This window comes from Lactuca serriola, chromosome 4 (genome assembly GCF_051521515.1).
Source record: "Lactuca serriola cultivar US96UC23 chromosome 4, Lser_US96UC23_V15, whole genome shotgun sequence".
Taxonomy (NCBI): Eukaryota; Viridiplantae; Streptophyta; class Magnoliopsida; order Asterales; family Asteraceae; genus Lactuca; species Lactuca serriola.
Genome location: NC_136411.1, coordinates 53,388,016 through 53,407,518, shown reverse-complemented (window position 1 = coordinate 53,407,518; position 19,503 = coordinate 53,388,016). Strand labels below are relative to the sequence as shown.

General features: G+C 31.9%; 2 protein-coding genes across 3 annotated transcripts; both read left to right on the top strand.

Moving 5' to 3' along the window:
• Positions 1-1,036: 1,036 nt before the first annotated feature.
• Positions 1,037-7,878, top strand: LOC145101583 (uncharacterized). Of its 2 annotated transcripts, none has more exons than XM_079038799.1 (14): positions 1,037-1,947; positions 2,046-2,132; positions 2,422-2,531; positions 2,616-2,666; positions 2,780-2,951; positions 3,043-3,363; positions 3,444-3,647; positions 3,711-4,187; positions 4,281-4,490; positions 4,738-4,926; positions 5,056-5,219; positions 5,320-5,472; positions 5,550-5,628; positions 7,314-7,878. In XM_079038799.1, the coding sequence occupies exons 1-14, from the start codon at positions 1,498-1,500 to the stop codon at positions 7,773-7,775; spliced, it is 3,129 nt and encodes a 1,042-aa protein (XP_078894925.1). In that variant the 5' UTR covers positions 1,037-1,497; the 3' UTR covers positions 7,776-7,878. The 2 variants fall into 2 exon arrangements, with proteins under 2 accessions (XP_078894925.1, XP_078894926.1); XM_079038800.1 differs by having other exon boundaries at positions 1,039-1,947; positions 2,033-2,132.
• A 10,151-nt stretch (positions 7,879-18,029) lies between these two features.
• LOC145098374 (uncharacterized) lies at positions 18,030-18,972 on the top strand. The gene is made up of 2 exons (XM_079036005.1): positions 18,030-18,298; positions 18,483-18,972. The coding sequence occupies exons 1-2, from the start codon at positions 18,030-18,032 to the stop codon at positions 18,970-18,972; spliced, it is 759 nt and encodes a 252-aa protein (XP_078892131.1).
• Positions 18,973-19,503: the final 531 nt, after the last annotated feature.

The window sequence follows — 19,503 nt, the reverse complement described above, 5'->3', positions numbered from 1 at the left end:
TAGTTGAAATATATAAAATGACATACAAAAATATTTAAATGAATATATTTTTTAGAATTAATTAAAGATATATATATATATATATATATATATATATATATATATATATATATATATATGGATATTTTTTTAAAAGTTTTCTAAAAGATATTTTAAATAGCTTCTATAAAATATAACTTATAAACTATTTTTTAGGTTGTCAAAATAAAAAAAATAAACTATTTAATCAACGGTTAAGACATTGACAATGAAAATACAATAAGAATTCAAGAGATTAAATTTGAATATAATATTAAAGAGAAAGATAGATGAATCCTTATTGAATAGTTGAATAAATTTCTAGTATAAATTTATTGTTTTTTTTTTTTTTTTAAATGAGTTGAAAAAATACATTTAGACATTCTATTCAATTCTTCGTGAGCTCAATGGAGAGAGAGTGGATGCACTTTAACAGTAAAATGCCAAGGTGTTAAAAGTTTGACATCTACAGTTTTTTGGCTTCTTAAATAACTCATGAATGGTTTTATTTTGTTATTCAAAATTATAAAAATATTATAATTATAAAGATTTCCATCTAAAACTTTGAATGAATAATTCAAGGTTTTTAAAATTAAGAACTACACATCTCCAAGACGTTATCAAGTAATATGGCCCGTCAATATTCTCCAAAATCACTAAAATGCATTGTCATTATTTTTTTAATAAATAAATAAAAAAACTTAAACTGATACACATCAATACAAAAACAAATTCTAAAAAATTAACATAATTGTTTTAAACATTTTGTCACCTTAAAACAACTTTAACCATATATGATTAATAAAATCTTTTCTATTTCTAAAATACCTGAATATAAGGAAATCTAGCCTTTTCAGGTTGTACATAGTGCATGAAAACTTGTACGTACCGGATTTAGAAAATCCACCTTTGGAGAGGATCTAACCTAATTTTAAATGAAAACCCAAAAAGAAAAACCATCGTTGACGTGATATACAGCAGCCGCGCATGGAGAAAAAGATAAACAAAGAAAATAAATAGATATTCTCTCTCTCTCTCTCTCTCTCTCTCTCTCTCTCTCTCTCTCCAAAAGCTTCTGAGCTGTTTTCTTTAGCTCTGAAAAGAAACAACTCACTACTCACAAGCATCTCTTGATTTCTTTAATGCGTCTCTCTCTGTAAAATAGACGAAGAAAAAAAGAAAACAAACAGTCTTTCTTGCTATCATACTTCGTATCAACAGTAATACCTACGCTTTGTGTTGTGATTTAATCGCAGTTTTCAGCCAAAAACACCTCAAGAACAAAGCAAAAAAAGCATCCCTTTTTGTCTTTACCCTTTTTCAAGAAATCTTGATTACAATATGTAAAGCTTTTTCGTTATTGGGTTCGCCGTGATGATTAAATCCCATCTTAGCCAAAAGCAAAAAAAGTATCCCCCTTTTGTCTGTTGATTTGGATTAGGTATGTGATCTGTTGGAATTCGATTGGTGGTAATGTAAATGGGTTCTCTTGAAAATGGAGTGTTGCCATTAAAGAGGGATCCGTTACTCAAATCTTCATCTAGAAACGAGAGAAACAATTCATTTGCGCAACGACCCAGATCGAAATTTGCAAGATTTATGGTTTTAAAGAAGCTGGATTACTTGCAATGGATTTGTGCTGTGGCTGTTTTCATCTTCTTTATGTTCGTGTTTCAAATGTTCTTGCCTCTTTCTAGTGTTGAAAAAGACAGCGGAGATTTCTTGAAACAAAAAGAGGATAATTTTGGAGACGACTTGACGAATTTCTTGAAAGAAATTGGTGGATTGGATTTTGGCGAAGGTGTCAAGTTTGAGCCCACCAAGCTTTTGCTTAAATTCCATAGAGAAAATAGAGGCGTTAATAATGTGTCTTTTGGTACTTCACGAAAAGTAGTGAGATTTGGGCATAGAAAACCTCAACTTGCTTTTGTGAGTTTTCTTTTTCTCTAATACCAATTTGTTGAGATTCCTCTACTATTGTTGTTTAATTCGTTTTAGTTTTAATTTCCATTAGTTCCATTTTGTAGGTTTTCGCAGATCTATTAGTCGATCCACAGCAATTGTTGATGCTCACTGTTGCAACTGCTTTGAGAACAATTGGGTACGAAATCCAGGTAATTTTGTTGTTCATAAGAATCTAAGCTACTTCAATTGCTATGATTTTAGTTTAGTAATGAGAATATTTAGAATAAATTCAAGAAATTTCATGTCTTAAGTCTCAACATGATATGACTAGCTTGCCCTTATGTCTTATCAAACTTCAAAACTTATCTCATTCATATGGAATTTGGCTTTCGTTGTTGTTACTTAATGTTTTGTATACATTTTGTTAGAAATCATCAAACTTTAAAGCTAAGCAATTGATTTAAATGGTTTCTTGTAATTTAATCTTTATGCATGCAGGTTTACTCACTTGAAGAGGGACCTGTGCATACAGTTTGGAAAAATATTGGAGTTCATGTCAATATTTTGGAAGCTAGTGAGGATAAAAAGTTTATAATTGATTGGCTCAAGTATGTTTCTCTTTTTTAATACATCACATTTATCTTGGAATTTAGTCTCATTTACCGATTTACCCTTTTGCATGTTCTTTGCAGCTATGATGCCATACTTGTGAATTCTCTTGAAGCAAAAGAAGCAATTTCAGGGTAAGTTTACTTATCATTATTTCATGATTGCATGATTTAGTATCTCTCAAACTTTAAAAAAATCATATTAGTTTCACATTTTGTTATAAACTTAATAAATTTAGTTATTACAGCCTTTTGCAGGAACCCTTTAAATCTTTACCACTTATTTGGACTATCCATGAAAAAACACTTGCTACACGTTACAAAAACTACATCTCAAATGGCAAAATTCGACTGATTGATGATTGGAAAGCTGTCTTTAATCGAGCTACAGTTGTTGTTTTTCCCAATTATGCCCTTCCGGTAACTTTAAATGACACTTTTCTCCTTTCAAGATTTGTAGTTAAAAAAATACTCACGATAACTTATTATTTTTTTTCTTCATGTTTTTCAGATGTTTTATGCTCCATTTGATGCTGGAAACTACTTTGTTATACCTGGATCTCCTTCTAATGCTTGCAAATTGGATAATTCAACAACTGTTCTTGAAGAAAATTTGCGTGTGAATATGAACATTGGGGCCCACGACTTTGTTATAACTATAACAGGAAGTCAATTTTTATATAAAGGATTATGGCTTGAACATGCACTTGTTTTACAAGCTTTATCTCCACTTTTAGCACAGTTTCCTGTTGATGATGATAGTTCAAGTCCTCATCTCAAGATCATAATCTTGAATCAAGATATAACGCGTAATTACAGTTCTGCCATTGAGGTATGACAGTTAAAGTTCTTTGTGTATCCACAAGGGCAAATATGTAATTTTTTCATACTAATGTGAATGATCTTTTATAGGAAATTGCTTCAAATTTGAACTACCCAAGTGGCACTGTGAATCATGCTGTTATTGATGAAGATTTATATAATGTTTTGAGCATCACAGACGTTGTGTTATACGGGTCATTTCTTGAAGAACAATCTTTTCCTGATATTCTAAAAATAGCAATGTGCTTTGAGAAACCAATTGTTGCTCCTGATTTATCAATAATCAAGAAACACGTAAGATTCTAGAAAAAACTATCTTTTTTTATTCATTAACTAAAGTTTGATAATGTATTTCAGATTGATGACAAGGTAAACGGATATCTTTTTCAAAAAGAGAATATAAAGGATTTAAGTCAGATTATTCTTCGATTAATATCAAATGGGAGATTATCATCTCTAGCTCACAATATAGCATCAATAGGAAAACACACTGCAAAAGATATGATGGTTTTGGAATCCGTTGAAGGGTATGCTTCATTGATAGAAAATGTTATGAATCTTCCATCTGAAGTTGCATCTCCAAGGGCAGTTTCGGAAATTCCTTCAAAAATCAAAACCGAGTGGCAATGGGGTCTTTTTGAAGACATCCCGGATCGTAAATATGTAAATAGAAGTTCAAGGGTTCATAATTTCTTGAAAAAGGTTGAAAATAAGTGGGATTTAAAAGAGAGTTCTGTTGATATTAGTTTTGATGATACGTTTTTGTATAGTATTTGGGAAGAAGAGAAAAGTATTCAAACAACAATGGCTAGAAAGAGAAGAGAAGATAGTGAGGTAAAGAAAGAACCTCATAAAGATTTTATCTTTTACCTTTTTGAATATCATGTTTAGAGTTTAGACCTCATTTTTGTTGTGAATTTTATACAGTTGAGGGATAGAAGTGAGCAACCAAGGGGAACATGGGAAGAAGTATACAGAAGTGCAAAAAAAGCAGATAGAAATAAGAATGATTTGCATGAGAGAGATGATGGAGAGCTTGAAAGAACAGGTCAACCGTTGTGCATCTATGAACCTTATTTTGGTCAAGGAGCCTGGCCTTTTTTACATCATGAGTCACTTTATCGTGGTTTTGGATTGGTGAGTTACTTTACTTTAATATAAAAGATTGAAACTTTTTTCTTCTTTTAGAAAACACAAGAAGCTATAGTTGACAACAAGTTGTTCATGTTGATTCTTGCAACAAAAAGATTGCAACTTTTTTCTTCTTTTGGAAAACACAAGAAGCTATAGTTGACAACAAGTTGTTCATGTTGATTCTTGCAACAAAAAGATTGTAAATAGTGCAACTAGACTCTTAACTTTAGTTAAAATTATGTTATTGAAGTCAACAAAAGGGAGAAGATCAAGAACCGATGACATTGATGGACCTTCTCGTCTTCCTCTTCTAAGCATGCCATATTACCGTGATGCCCTTGGTGATTTTGGAGCCTTTTTTGCAATTGCTAATCGAATTGATCGTATACACAAGAATGCATGGATTGGATTTTCATCATGGAGAGCCACAGCTAAGAAGGTATTATACATAAATTTCAATAAAAATCACAACTTTTATGGAAAATGTCATAAATTTCCAAGTTAAAAATCGTTACTTTTTATGATTATTACTAAAAGTAGAGGTTTTGAAAATTAAAAAAAAAAACAGGCTTCTTTGTCAAAGGCTGCTGAGGTGGCGTTATTGGAGGACATTCAAGGGCGTAAACATGGTGATGCTTTATATTTTTGGGTAAGAATGGATAAAGATCCAAGAAATCCAATGCAACAAGATTTTTGGACATTTTGTGATGCTATAAATGCGGGTAATTGCAAGTAAGTAGTAGTCTCTACAATTGTTACATTCTTTTGATGCAAATCTTTTTGATTATTTGTGTAATGTCTAAAATACCCTTGGTACTTGATTTTGTTGAAGGTTTGCATTCTCAGAAGCTTTGAAGAAAATGTATGGGGTGAAGGATAACTCGACTTCTCTTCCTCCAATGCCCATGGATGGAGATTCATGGTCTGTTATGCATAGTTGGTCTATGCCTACCAAATCTTTCCTAGAATTCGTCATGTTTTCAAGGTTTGAATTCTTTTTTTAAAAAAAATATTCGAAAAGAATTTTGTTTTTAATTACATGGGATTAATGTTGATTTGTAGAATGTTTGTGGATGCATTGGATGCACAAGTTTATGATGAGCATCATGAAAGTGGTCTTTGCTACTTAAGTTTATCCAAGGTAAAAATTTTCCTTTCATGCAATTTAGTTTATGATTGACTTTTATAGTAAAATTCTTCAACCTAAATATATTTGTAACACCAAAAAAATATTTTTTCCTTTTCTCCAGCAATTTAAAGTTTTCATAAGTACCCCTTTCAAGTTACAAGATTTTTACAAATTTGTCTAGAATCTTTTTTTTTTTGTTACACTAACTTTAAAATTTATATTGTTAAGTAAATGCAGCCAGATAATAATTCGTGTAAAATGTTAATTATGATATTAATAAAACATAAGAGTTTATTAGATAAATAATTTTATTCAAAACATATTAAACTAAATATACAACGGTTTCTCATTGCTTTTTCAAAATGATGCCTTTTTATCATTAGGAAAGAGAAGTTTGTAACTGAAAAAGTTCTTTTTAAAAAATACTTCACCTTTTCATTTTTTCTGTTTTACATCCTTTTCATATTTTGTTTTTTATATGTATTTTTTATTTTCGCAAAGCATATATAGAAATATATAAAGTTAGAACTTCTGTAACAATTAAATATAAAATGTTTTTCACTTTTACGAAAATATAAATATGTTAGAAAATTCATACATTTATATGTTTTTTCTTTTACATCTTTTCACTCTGCTCTTTTATTTTGATAAAAAAAATATATAAAAATACAGCATTTTGTAAATTTTAATTATAAACCATTTTTTTCTTTCAAACTTTATATTCATTTATATGAAAAGAAGACAACATATAATAAACATATATCTATAAATATAATCTAAAATATATTACTTTACATAAAAGGGAAATCTCCATTCTCCGATAAAGTCCCAATATTTTTTGGGTTAGTTTATGGTTTAATCCCAACATTTATTTTTTAAACAGAAAAGTCCTGATGATTTTATATTTTGTCCAAATTAACAAAACACTTCTTATTTATTTTCAACAGAAAATAACAGATTATCATATAAAATTAGATAATCATGACTTTTCTATTCAAAAAATAAATGTTGGGATTAAACCATAAACTAACCCAAAAAATAATGGGACTTTATCATAGATTTCCCTACATAAAAAAAGCAAGAATGTTATAAATTAAAATCGGTGGGGCCCATAATTAAGTGGAGTAGAGGTACTCATTATAGTCGATGCTTTTAACTTTCTGCAAAAAAAAGTTATTCTTCTAACAACCCATACGCTGACCCACACTGTCTGCAAGATACTTTATTATTTCAACAACCTCTGACTTGGCCCACACTGTTTGCAAGATGCTTACTTTATCATTTCAACAACCTCTGACCTAGCCCACACTGGGCCCACACTGTTTGCAAGATACTTTATTATTTCAACAACCTCTGGCGTGGCCCACACTGTCTACAAGATACTTTATTATTTCAACAACCTCTGACCTGGCCCACACTGTTTGCAAGATGCTTACTTTATTATTTCAACAACCTTTGGCCTGGCCCACACTGTCTGCAAGATACTTTATTATTTCAACAACCTTTGACCTGGCCTACACTGTTTGCAAGATACTTTATTATTTCAACAACCTCTGACCTGGCCCACACTACGTACAAGATACTTTATTATTTCAACAACCTAACCTCTGAACCTGGCCCACACTGCGTACAAGATACTTTATTAGTTCAACAACCTGTGAGCTGACCAACACTGTAAATCATTTTTCTTTTTGTAGGACAAGCATTGCTACTCTCATGTTCTTGAGCTTCTTGTAAACGTATGGGCCTACCATAGTGCAAGGCGAATGGTGTACATAGACCCTATGACTGGATCACTTGAAGAACAACATGATTTCAAAAACCGAAGAGGCAAAATGTGGATCAAATGGTTCAATTACAACACCCTAAAAGCCATGGATGAAGATCTTGCAGAAGAAGCCGACTCCTCCGACCACCCTAAACAGCGGTGGTTGTGGCCTAAAACCGGTGAGGTTTTCTGGCAAGGAATGTATGAGAAAGAAAGGAATCAAATGAGAAAACAAAAAGAGAAAAGGAAACAGAAAAGTAAAGATAAGATTCAGAGGATTAGAAATCGGACTCATCAGAAAGCTTTGGGGAAGTATGTCAAACCACCGCCTGAAAATGAGACAGTTAATGACCAAAATGCCCTTTTGCCAGAAATGAAGCTTCTTAGATAGCACAGATGTTTTTTTGGGTAGAAGTTGTATAATTCTTTGTGAAAATTTATGATATCTTTCGGTTACCCTTTTTAATATGATAAGGTTTTTTTGTTTTGTGCAAGTTTTTTTTTTCCTTCTTCTTCCAAGGTTTGTGTATGTAATTATTCTCTAGGCAAATTGTGGAAAATAGCCACGTACTTTACTTTTTTTTTATTTATTTAATTACAACTATAGATAATGTATTTTGTTTTTATACACTAAATAACAATGTATTTTTTTTTTATGTGTAACAACAAACTTTCATTTTTCTATCCATGATTACTATATGTGAACCCATAATTGCAATATATATTCTGCATTATTCTTCTTTTCATCTTCAAATCGTACTTTTACAACTAAAAGTGTATACATGTAGGCAAAGTTTCAAATAGCAATTCATTCATTGTTTTAGTATTTTTAGACATCAAACACAAAGAAACACACTACACTACAATCATGTCCTTGGAAACGAATCACATAACTACTTACTTTTAAAATACAAAGCCGATAAATTAAAAAAATGAAAACAGAACATATTATCAATATTTCTTAATACATAAACATATATTGATTGATAAATTAATGTTTCTTAGCGCATAACGAATCTATAAGTTACTAAATAATGAATGTACATTGCTATTAACCCCTCGTAAGTATATTATTTGTTGGTTATAGTCTAAAAGATGACTCTTTATGCATCAATAACATTACAAAATATTAATTAGAATGCTTTTGGTTCATTAGATTGCCTTGTTTTGCCATTGTTGAAGAACGTCTTAGATATTCGACCAACATTTAAACATGTCCTTTAAACTATGTGTGCAGTCAAAACGTTTCATTTATTTGCAAAAAATTGATACAATTAAACAAGAGTCCCCAACGAAACTTTAGATCTAGGATTCAAAACCAGTAAGACACAATAGATCAACTCACATAAGAAGAAAAACAGATTTCAAGCCCAAAACCTGAATGGTTAATGGTATTTAAATATACTTAAACGGACTCAAATGATTAAGAACAATAATAGTTTAACAAATTCGAGTATATATATATATATATATATATATATATATATATATATATATATATATATATATAAAATACTAACTATCCAAATATCATAGTAAAATAAATCATAATCATGAAAACATGTGGGGGAGAATGTTGTGCCATCACGCCGAGCCCTTAGCTTTTGTATTGGAAGTAACTGAAACCATAAACATAACTGTAAGCACAAAGCTTAGTGAGCTTCCCTAAAATACCACATAAAACACACATATGAATATAACAACACGTGGCTGTGTCGGGTCCGTATCAACCCCGAGTCCATAATGACTCCATGTAACAACATACAACTGTGTCAGGTCCGTATCAACCCTGAGTTCATAAGAACTCCAAGCCCAGATTGGCTCAATGCATATAACATACAATCATAACAACATCAGTCACATAAACACATACATCCTACAATACATTCTACTATGGGCCGACATTGGTACCTTCAACCCATCAGTGTAGTGAGAAGACCCACCTCACAGAAAATGCCCAACTGCTACAACTTTCACTGACAGAGCACTGCTGCTACACACTACAAGGGTCCAGAAGATTGCTAACACATAGGATGAGGACTACCTTGCTGAATCGAAGCTTACTTCTTATTCTTTCTTCCTTCTAAGTGTAAGATCTAGTTTTGAGGCACTTCCATTGTTGACCCTTATATTGAGATTTATTGCATTGTTGGTCCCTAAGTGTAAGAATATGGAAAAAAGGGGACATGGTAGCAATTTGGTAAAATTGGGAATTCTGAGTACGCCATGTGATGTGTGTTAAAAGAACTAGTTCTAATCCTAAGAAACTCAAATAAAAACAAACACACGCAGACAGTGTACCTATCGATAGCTGTTTAGTTCAAGTAAGCAGGGTATTGAACATAGGAACGGTAACAATTATATTAAACACTAGAATTACCTAATTAGAACAAACAATAAAGAAAGGGTTTTCTCTAATTTTGCAAGACTAGAAACTTAACAATTAACTAATGCTTAAACAAAAAACAACTAACAACTAAGGAAATTGAAGATAACTAGATTCAATAATAAAAGAGACTTCTGTTTAGGTTCGACTCACTTGTTTCTATAGTTGATTTTATGGCAAGTGCAATGGATTATTTTGTCATTGGCTACTGATAAATGTGATTAGGCTCATGTTCACTATTACTAATCCTTAGAAAACAAATTACTTTAAACAGTTGCCAATTTGTTAAACTAATGAATCTCCTAGTATTTTGATTCAGGTTAAGTAAAACTTACAGTTGTAATTAAATGACTAATTTAATCAACATCTTGTATGGTTGTTCATCACACAAGCTTACACATTAACTTACCTGTTTTCTATTAATCCTAGGTTCATACTCACTAATACTAGGCATACAATGTTGTTTTCACATAAATCATATAAGGCAAGTAATTAAGAGGATGTTCATGCAACTTAATAGACTTGATAATTAACAGAAAAACAGTTATTTTCAACACATAAGGATCGATTACAAGCTTAGCAAAACAGTTTTCACCAAATCAGATAATCCACACCATAAAATAAACTATATTAACAAGCTAATCTACCGCAAACAAAAGTTATGAGTTTTAGCTCATACTTATAGCAAACAATAACTCAAAAACAAAATCTAGAAGTAAAAACATGGTTTTGTGCAATAGATTAAGAAGAAGAGAGTATATGTTGCCTTTAATCACTTTCGAATTGAAATCTAGGGTAAAATCTTCGAACTCTAGAGCTTCAATAACCCTTCAATCCCAGCTAAGTCGCCAATGGATCCAGAAGAAGTCCTCGTTTCAGGTTATTATGTCTTATTTATAGTTTTCTAAAAACAGGGGCGACTAGTCGAGTCCATAAGCTGACTCGGCGAGTTCGTCACTTAAATCCCATGGGCGGCAAGTCTTTAAGTCTTCGCGAAGATTCGTGTCTACTCGGCGAGTAGATGGCCAACTCGCCGAGTTCTTCATTCTTTTAGCTTCACTTTCTTCTTTGTTTTCTTCCCCTAGATTCCATTTGCTAATCCATCTTCCTTTTCAACTCGAGCATGTCTTTTAGGCTGCAAATACAATTTGAACACAATTAAGTACCTTTTGTTAAATTGTTAGGACAAATTAGCCAAAAAGTATTAAGATTTTAGACAAAATATGTAACTAAATATTCACATATCACCATGCGTACGTGTGTGTACGCTAAGCGTACTTAGGCGCACCTTAGTATGCTGGGCATACACTTCGTACGCAGGGCGTACGTGGTTGGCATGCAAACCCTAATTTTAGGGCTTTGGTTCATATTTAAACAACTTTATGGACTAAAACCCTCTTCTTATCCAGCCTCCTTCTGTGGGTTCAACCTTCAAGCAACCCTAGAGTAAAAGAGAGCCGTTTTGAGCCTTAAAGTGTGTTTTTGGAGTGGTTTGAAGAGAGAAGAAGGTGGTGAGAAGATCGTGGAGTTGGGGACACTTTGGATCTGGGATTTCTTCTTGCTTTGCAAGATCTTGAAGGTATAAAGCTTGCATCTTTACCACTCCATCTTGTAGATCTTGATTTTGCTCTTTAAAGACATTTTTTGTTCCCAAAATGATGATTCATGAACAAAGCATGTTCTTGACCCATTAACTTGTCCTTTTAGACCCTTGGAAGGGTCTTGAGTCATAAAAATGGCTTTCAAATGGTTGGTTTTGCTCCATGCATCTTGTAGAATGTCTTAATGGATTAAGAAGTTGAGATAAGCACCTAATGGGTGTGCGGAGTCATAAAGTAGGAAACTTTATGACTCTTGAGTGTGTTTTAGCCATGGATCAGAAATATGGACGAGACTGCTTAAGCCATTAAGCACTTATTGAGTTTTGAAGCTTCTACGAGTACGTCCAGTGTACCTTCGGAGTACGCCCCGCGTACTCATTCTGAGGTGACTCGGCTGACTTAGTTGATTTGACTAGTTTGACTTTGAATTTGACCAAGTTTGACCTAAGGGTATTTTGGGATTTTGATTTTGATTGGTCACTTGGATGGATAGGTGTCGGTTGGAGCTGAGATTTGGAGTCGGGACCTCATCAACTATGGATCAGATCGAGAGGTGAGTTTTCCTCATTGTACTTGCGGATCGAAGGCACCAAGGCTGACCCATTAGATTAGATATCTTGTTATGTGATAGTATGTTATTGTGTTGTGGTGAGCTGTTATATCAGTATCTTGGTATATAGGATGATGCTATGCTTAGTGATCGGTAGATCTACCTGTTATCCGTTTTCTGGATATGTGTTTATCTGTTGTATATGTCGTCGTAGTGTGGGTGGGTTGAGACTGTACTGCTTTGTGCTGGCAGTCAACAAATCCAGTAATGTTTATATTGATATGTTTTTATGGTTTACTAGGCTTATATGTTTATCGGTTATGTATATGTCGACATGATGTGTGTGGTTGGGTTGAGGTGGAATAGAGTAGACTGAAGGCCAAGAAACCCGGGGCGTCCCGGATAGACTGCAAGCTTGAGAGGCGTACCAGTCAGTTTGAAGGTATAGAGAACTTTCCAGATAGGTTGAAGGCCCGGTGTGGCGTTCCAGTCATATTGAAGGTTTTGTGAGCGATCCAGATAGTCTGTAGGCCAGTGAGGCGTTCCAGTCATGTTGAAGGCTCTGTGAGCATTCCAGATAGTCTGTAGGCGGGTGCAGTGTTCCAGTCATGCTGAAGGCTCTGTATGCATGCTGTTTGTTATTATGTTTATGTGGTGGTACTTTGGGGAAACTCAATAAGCTTTGTGCTTACAATTTTTAGTTAATTGTTTCAGGTACTTTAGAGGACCGTGGCAAGACGAAGGCGTGACCATACACATCCTTGGTTTCACAACTGATTGGATCTTACGAGACCCTGATTTTAAATAATGTTTTGAAAACAATGGTTTTGTAACACTTCTATTAGTAAAAGAGTTGTTTTGAAAAGTTTAAATTTGTTGAATTTTCGGGAAGCTACACTAAGGCTTCAAGAACACCAACAAAGGCACAAAGTATGTGTGTGTGTGAGAGAGAGAGAGAGAGAGAAAGAAAGAGATTTAGGTTTTCACAGGTCTGATGATGAGCAAACCCTAGCCTCCTCATTCCTTTAAATAGAGAGCAAAACCCAGAAAACAGGGTTTCTGAATTTCCAGCTGCCACGCCGTGGTGGATTAAACGAAACATGCATCTAATCTTGACTTGCCATATAGTCGTGCCTCCCCACTACGGCGTAGCCATCCATAAAATGCCAAATTTGCAAAATATAAAGTACCTTGAGATCCGAATGTTATAATCCTAAATACTCATAGGATGATCATAGGGACACATTTCTAACAACGCATTTCAGATGCCAAACCATTAAAAAAAAGTTGAAATAATTTTTTTAAAAATGAAATAAAATGAAAAAAAAAATAAAATTGTTACATTTTTCGTTACACTTTATTTCCAATTTTCCTTTAAAACATAAAAATAAGTAAATCACAATTAATGTGTAATATTCTAACATTACGTGTATACAATATTATTCATCAAAATATTTCATATGTAATAGTGTTCTATGATATAACACATGATATTACATATGTGTAATATGTAACTAAAATATTAAACATGATATTACACATGTAATATTGTAGTAGAATATTACATATTTTTATGAATAATATTCTATAATATTCTATATTCATTATGTTAAAATATGACACATGGAATCTTAATGTAATGGTAAGCCTTATTTTAAGCTAATGATAAATTTTCCCATGAACATAACATAATTATCCGAAACATGTGAGTCACACAAAACATTTTCCTTTATATTTTTCTTCGCAATATTTTATAATCCATTTGTCATACAGAAGAGTGGATAGGAACATCACATTCACACCTTGGGTACGATTCATTTGAGAAGTTTCCTCATGTGGGGTTGCCTCCCTGCACTCTCTCTCTCCTTTTATGATTGGCCACGGCTAGAAAATGTTATTTTTTTCCCTTTTCTAGTTATATATATATATATATATATATATATATATATATATATATATATATATATATATATATATATATATATATATATATATATATATATATATATATATCATTTTACCTTACTTTTTATTATTTTTAAATATATTTTATACTAATATTATATTGAATTAAAACCGTAAATTTTAATATAGTTTTAAAATTTTTTAGTATATATATATATATATATATATATATATATATATATATATATATATATATATATATATATATATATTAAAAAAATTTAAAACTATATTAAAATTTACGGTTTTAATTCAATATAATATTAGTATAAAATATATTTAAAAATAATAAAAAGTAAGGTAAAATGAAATATGAGTATTTTCTAAGTGTTGAAAAGTAACGAGAGAGTGGTAAGAAAATGAGGTAATACTTAGATGACATATGACAAATCATCTCTAATAAATGAATGTTTTTTTTTTTTTTTTTCTATTTGTCACACTCTCATTCAATTTGACAAATGTTATTTTGTGATTATTTTGAATTAATTCTTTTTCCACATGCCATTTTATGAATTTTTCTATTTTATTAAATTTCACATGTGATAACTGCAATAAATGTAGTAATAAATGGATATCAATTTCATTAATATACTTATCTTTTAATTTCAAAATTCCTAAAATTAAAGCTTATTAATTTCTTTTAATAATTTTAAATTATTTGTTTAAATTTAAAAGATAAAAAACATTTCTATTATAATAATTCATTATTTTTCTTAATTTCTTATAAATTCAAAGTTCTCAAATATTTTGACCTTTATATTTAACTTTTTTTTAATTAACACATGTAATAAATATGTCTCACAACCAGTGGCGGACCCTCATAGGGGCTGGAGGGGGCCATGGCCTCCCCGCTTTTGGGTCTTTTAATACCTATATCTATATTACCCAATTGAAAATTTAACTGGAATCATATCTTTGCCCCCTCGTTTCCACATCATGACATATATATATAACATCTTAAAATATGCAAATCTAAGATAGGAATAACCGGAATCAAAATTTGAGGAAGATCAATAAGAAAATCAAAACAAACCTCGTTTCTTTAGAAATTTATAAAATAAGGAAACTAAATATCTATTTAAATCTATAAAAACCCCAAAATCTTGTCAAATTTACAACAATTTAACCCAAATTTGAATTTAAGAAAACTGATAATTGTAAACCTAAAATCCAAAATCTAATCCGGCCGTCAGGAAATTACTTCTCAAAACTCACCAGAAGAACGCCACCGGTTAAGACTGTTGTCTTGTTCACTTTTCCGGTCGTCGGATTGTTGACCTTCGCTGACCACCGTGTGCTTGAGTGTTCAGCCGATGCTGCCTCCCCTAAGGTTTTCTTCGCATGTTCTTCATCTTCGTTCTTATTTCTTAAGGTATATGGCTTCTCTCTCTTGTTATTTATATTTCTATTTAATGCATTTTCTTTCACACTCACTTAGTCAATAAAGTAGAAATTGATACTCTTCATACACACAAGCTCTATAAGTCTATGACATAATGACAGATAATATTTGTTGAATTAAAGAAATATATATTTTGCACTTAGAATTTATTAGTATGTTATTCACTTTAAATGGGTTGATTTATTTGCATAGGAACGATAATATATATATATATATATATATATATATATATATATAATTGATTTATTAACATATAAATTTTGTGGAATTGATGACATGTATATATATCATATATTTTTGTATGTATATTTGTCACTTGTTATGATATTTAACTAATTAAAATTATATGTATTTTATATTATTTTTTTTTAAAAAAACTTTATTTGTTTATTGCTATTTGTTAATTGTTTGTAAATTAGATTGTGTAGTTTATATGAACATGAAAAAACAATATACTATTGATGGATTTTTCAAAAGAAAACAGTCAGGTTCTACTCAAGATTACGAAAACCCACCAAAAATTGTTTTGGATGAAGATACCCCCACGCCTGATGTTCCTATTACTGAAAACCGTTTCAAAAAACCTCATCTTGAAAATAATGAAATTGATCTTAGTACACTAGAACGAGATCCTGGTTTGCGTAAGCAAATTTATGATTATCCAATTAATCAACAAGATACTATTATACGAGCATATATTAATCATGGTCCCTTTCAACAAACACTTTCTGTACATCCAAAATCTGGACCAGAAACCCATAAACGTAGTTTTCAAGCTTCTTGATTTAAGTTATATCCTTGGCTTAAATATTCAAAGAGCGTAGATGCTGCGTTTTGTTTTCCATGTTTTCTATTCAACAAGCCTTCTGGAATGGGACACTACGGCCAACGAGCATTTACTATAGATGGATTTCATAACTGGAAGAAAGTTGGTGGAAAAAATTGCTCCTTTTTGAATCACATAGGGACTGAGTGTACATCTTTTCACAATGTTGCACAAAAATCATGTGATGATTTGTTAAATGAGGCGCAAAATATACGAAATGTGTTTGAGGCATTTACAGAAGAGGAGCGTAAAAATAATAGATTAAGATTGAAGGCTACTATTTATACAGTTCGTTTATGTGCATTTCAAGGAATTGCATATATAGGTCACGATGAAGGATCAAATTCCATAAAAAAAAGAAATTTTCATGAAATATTGAAGGCACTTGGCGTTTTTAATATAGAGATGGAAGAATTGTTCCGTACTGCTCCTAAACATGCATTATATACATCACCATCAATTCAAAAAAAGAGTTTAAACCTTATCTCAACTAGGGTGAGGAGGATGATTTGTGAGGAGATTAATGGAGGAAAATTTTGTTTAGTTGTTGATGAAGCACGTGATCAGTCTAATAAAGAACAAATGTCAATTGTTTTGAGATTCTTAAATAAAGATGGCTTCATTATGGAGCGTTTCTTTAGGCTTGTTCATGTACCTGACACTACATCACAAACTCTTAAGAATGCAATTTATTCTGTATTGTCACATAACAATCTTGATCTTAAGTCAATTCTGATGGATTTTAGTCATAAGAACATCCTATGTGCTCATACAAACCCTAATGCTTGGATCTAGGTTTCTTTATTGTACATGCAAGTTATCCAAGACTGTAAACCCTAATTCTAGCATACAAGTAATCATATTAACATAAGAATGGTTTTAAGATATTACCTTGATTGTTATATAGCAATAACAATCCCAAATCCTTCTTGTATTGACTTTAGAAAGCTTAGAGTCACAAATGTCACTCCTCTAATGGTTCACAAACACCAAGAGCAAGAGGATGAAGAGGAGAAGAGAAGGAGGCTGCCCAAAACATGTGGAAACCCTAGAAGGAAGCTTGTCCACCTTTTTGGGGCATAAGGGGTCTTTAAATAGTGAGGCTATTAGGGTTATCTAACAAGGAAACCCTAATTTGGATGCTTAAGCCCTAAGCAACCCATGGACTCCTTTCCTTAAAGGCCTTGGACGATTTCTAATGAGTTTCCCCATAGAATTCGTCCAACCTTATAATATAAGGCAATCCATGGCCCAATTGCAATTATCTTATAATTACAATTCTAGTCCCTTAAGTTTAATTAATCTTTTTTACTAACAAACTTAATTCTTATTAATTCTTGACTAATATTAATTAAACAATATGATTTCTCCTTTAATATATTATTCTCATAATATATTAATAAATCATATTTTATTGTTTCTCTCCATAATTCATCTTATCAAGTTGCTTTGGTGAAGGCAACCCAAAAGGACCATGCACCATCGGGTCAAGTACATACCAAAATAGTTATGGACTTAGACATTAATCCAACAAATTCGTGGTCAAGGCTATGATGGTGCAAGTAATATGCGAGGTCATTTCAAGGGTTTGCAAGCATTGATTTCAAATGATTGTCCATATGCATATTATGTTCATTGTTTTGCACATCGATTACAATTAACATTAATGGCTGCTTCCCAAGGAGTTGTTGCATTACATAAGTTTTTTACTCGATTATCTTTTGTTATCAATGTTGTTGGTGCTTCCTCCAAACGTACCGACTAACTTAGAGATACACAAGCTGAGGAAATTGCATATAAGATTTCTATTGATGAGTTAGAGACAGGTAGAGGTCTTAATCAAATTGGTACATTACAACGAGCTGGCGATACTAGATGGAGTTCTCACCTCAAATCAGTTTCGAGCTTAATTAAAATGTTTAGTCCAACTTGTGAGGTTTTACTTAAAATTATTAAAGATGGCATCGGTCCAATCAAAGGCGACGCAGATTCTGCATATGAGGCTATTACTACATTTGAGTTCATTTTTGTTCTTCATCTCGAGAAAGAAATAATGGAGATTACCGATTTACTTTGTCAAGCTTTACAAAGACAATCTCAAGATATTTGTAATGCATTGAGGCTAGTTGCATCCACCAAATTGTTATTGCAAAATATGAAAGATGAAAGATGGGACGGTTTACTGTCTCTTGTTATGTCAGGAACGCAACATTGATATCCCTGATATGTCTTCTCCATACTTTAGTAGAGGGGCTCGAGCACGTAACGCGCATAGTGATCATACACTTGCGCATCATTACCGGGTGGATATATTTTATGAGGCAATTAATTGTCAATTAATGGAACTAAATCATTGATTCAATGATAGATCAACGGAGTTGCTTCGACTTTCAACAACTTTAGATCCTAAAAGTGTCGTTGAGCCTTTTCGAAGTGGTGATGTGATTAAGTTAGTAGAGAAGTTTTATCCCGAAGATTTCAATGAACAAGAGAAAGTAGTTTTGAAGATACAACTTCAACATTATGAGATTGATGTCGTTCAACATGTAGATTATAAACTATTGACATCTATATCAGAATTGTGTCAATGGTTGATAAAGACAAAAAGAGTGGCGAACTTTCATCTTACTTATCGAGTAGCGAGTCTCATACTTACTCTTCCAGTTTCTACTGCTACAACGGAGAGGTCATTTTCGGCAATGAACCTCATTAAAACAAGGTTACGGAATAAAATGGAAGACGAGTTTTTGAATGACTCATTGGTTTTGCATTTCGAACGAGAACTTGCTGAAAAGATTAGTTTAGACACAATTGTACAAGACTTTAAAAATGCAAAAGATCGTCGCGTTCCACTTTGAAAAACGATGTAACAATATTTATATTAGTTTTCATGTTTACAATTTTAATATGTCATAGTTTTGCACAAAATAAAACTTGCATATATATTTTAATTATGAAGTTTTTGATTCCGTCCCCCTACCATTAGTGCTTTTGTTACGCCCCTGCTCACAACTAATAAAATATAAAAAATGAATAAACCTTTGGCTATCAGAATATGTGAAACAATGATGAAAGTGTGGGTAGACAATGGAGATGGGTAGAAGTTTTTTTATTTATTAAAAATATAATATTAACAATAAAATTTGGTATTTGTTTGAGCATTTAATCTAAAGTTAGCATCTTGATGGAATATATATATATATATATATATATATATATATATATATATATATATACTAGCCGTCTACTCGCGCAAAGCGGCGGGCGGCGAATAATTTGATCTCTTTAGAGTTAAAACCATTTTGCGTTCACTTCGAGAAATGAATATTAAATGACATCTATTTTTCAAGAGCATTACCATACCATATTAAGGGGGTGTTTGGCTAAGT

Coding starts and splice junctions, on each gene's coding strand:
- LOC145098374 (XM_079036005.1), top strand. CDS start 18,030: ATGTTTAGTCCAACTTGTGAGGTTTTACTTAAAATTATTAAAGATGGC. Junction 18,299..18,482: donor GAAAGATGGGACGGTTTACT/GTCTCTTGTTAT, acceptor ATTCAATGATAG/ATCAACGGAGTTGCTTCGAC.
- LOC145101583 (XM_079038799.1), top strand. CDS start 1,498: ATGGGTTCTCTTGAAAATGGAGTGTTGCCATTAAAGAGGGATCCGTTA. Junction 2,952..3,042: donor TTCCCAATTATGCCCTTCCG/GTAACTTTAAAT, acceptor CATGTTTTTCAG/ATGTTTTATGCTCCATTTGA. Junction 3,364..3,443: donor ATTACAGTTCTGCCATTGAG/GTATGACAGTTA, acceptor GATCTTTTATAG/GAAATTGCTTCAAATTTGAA.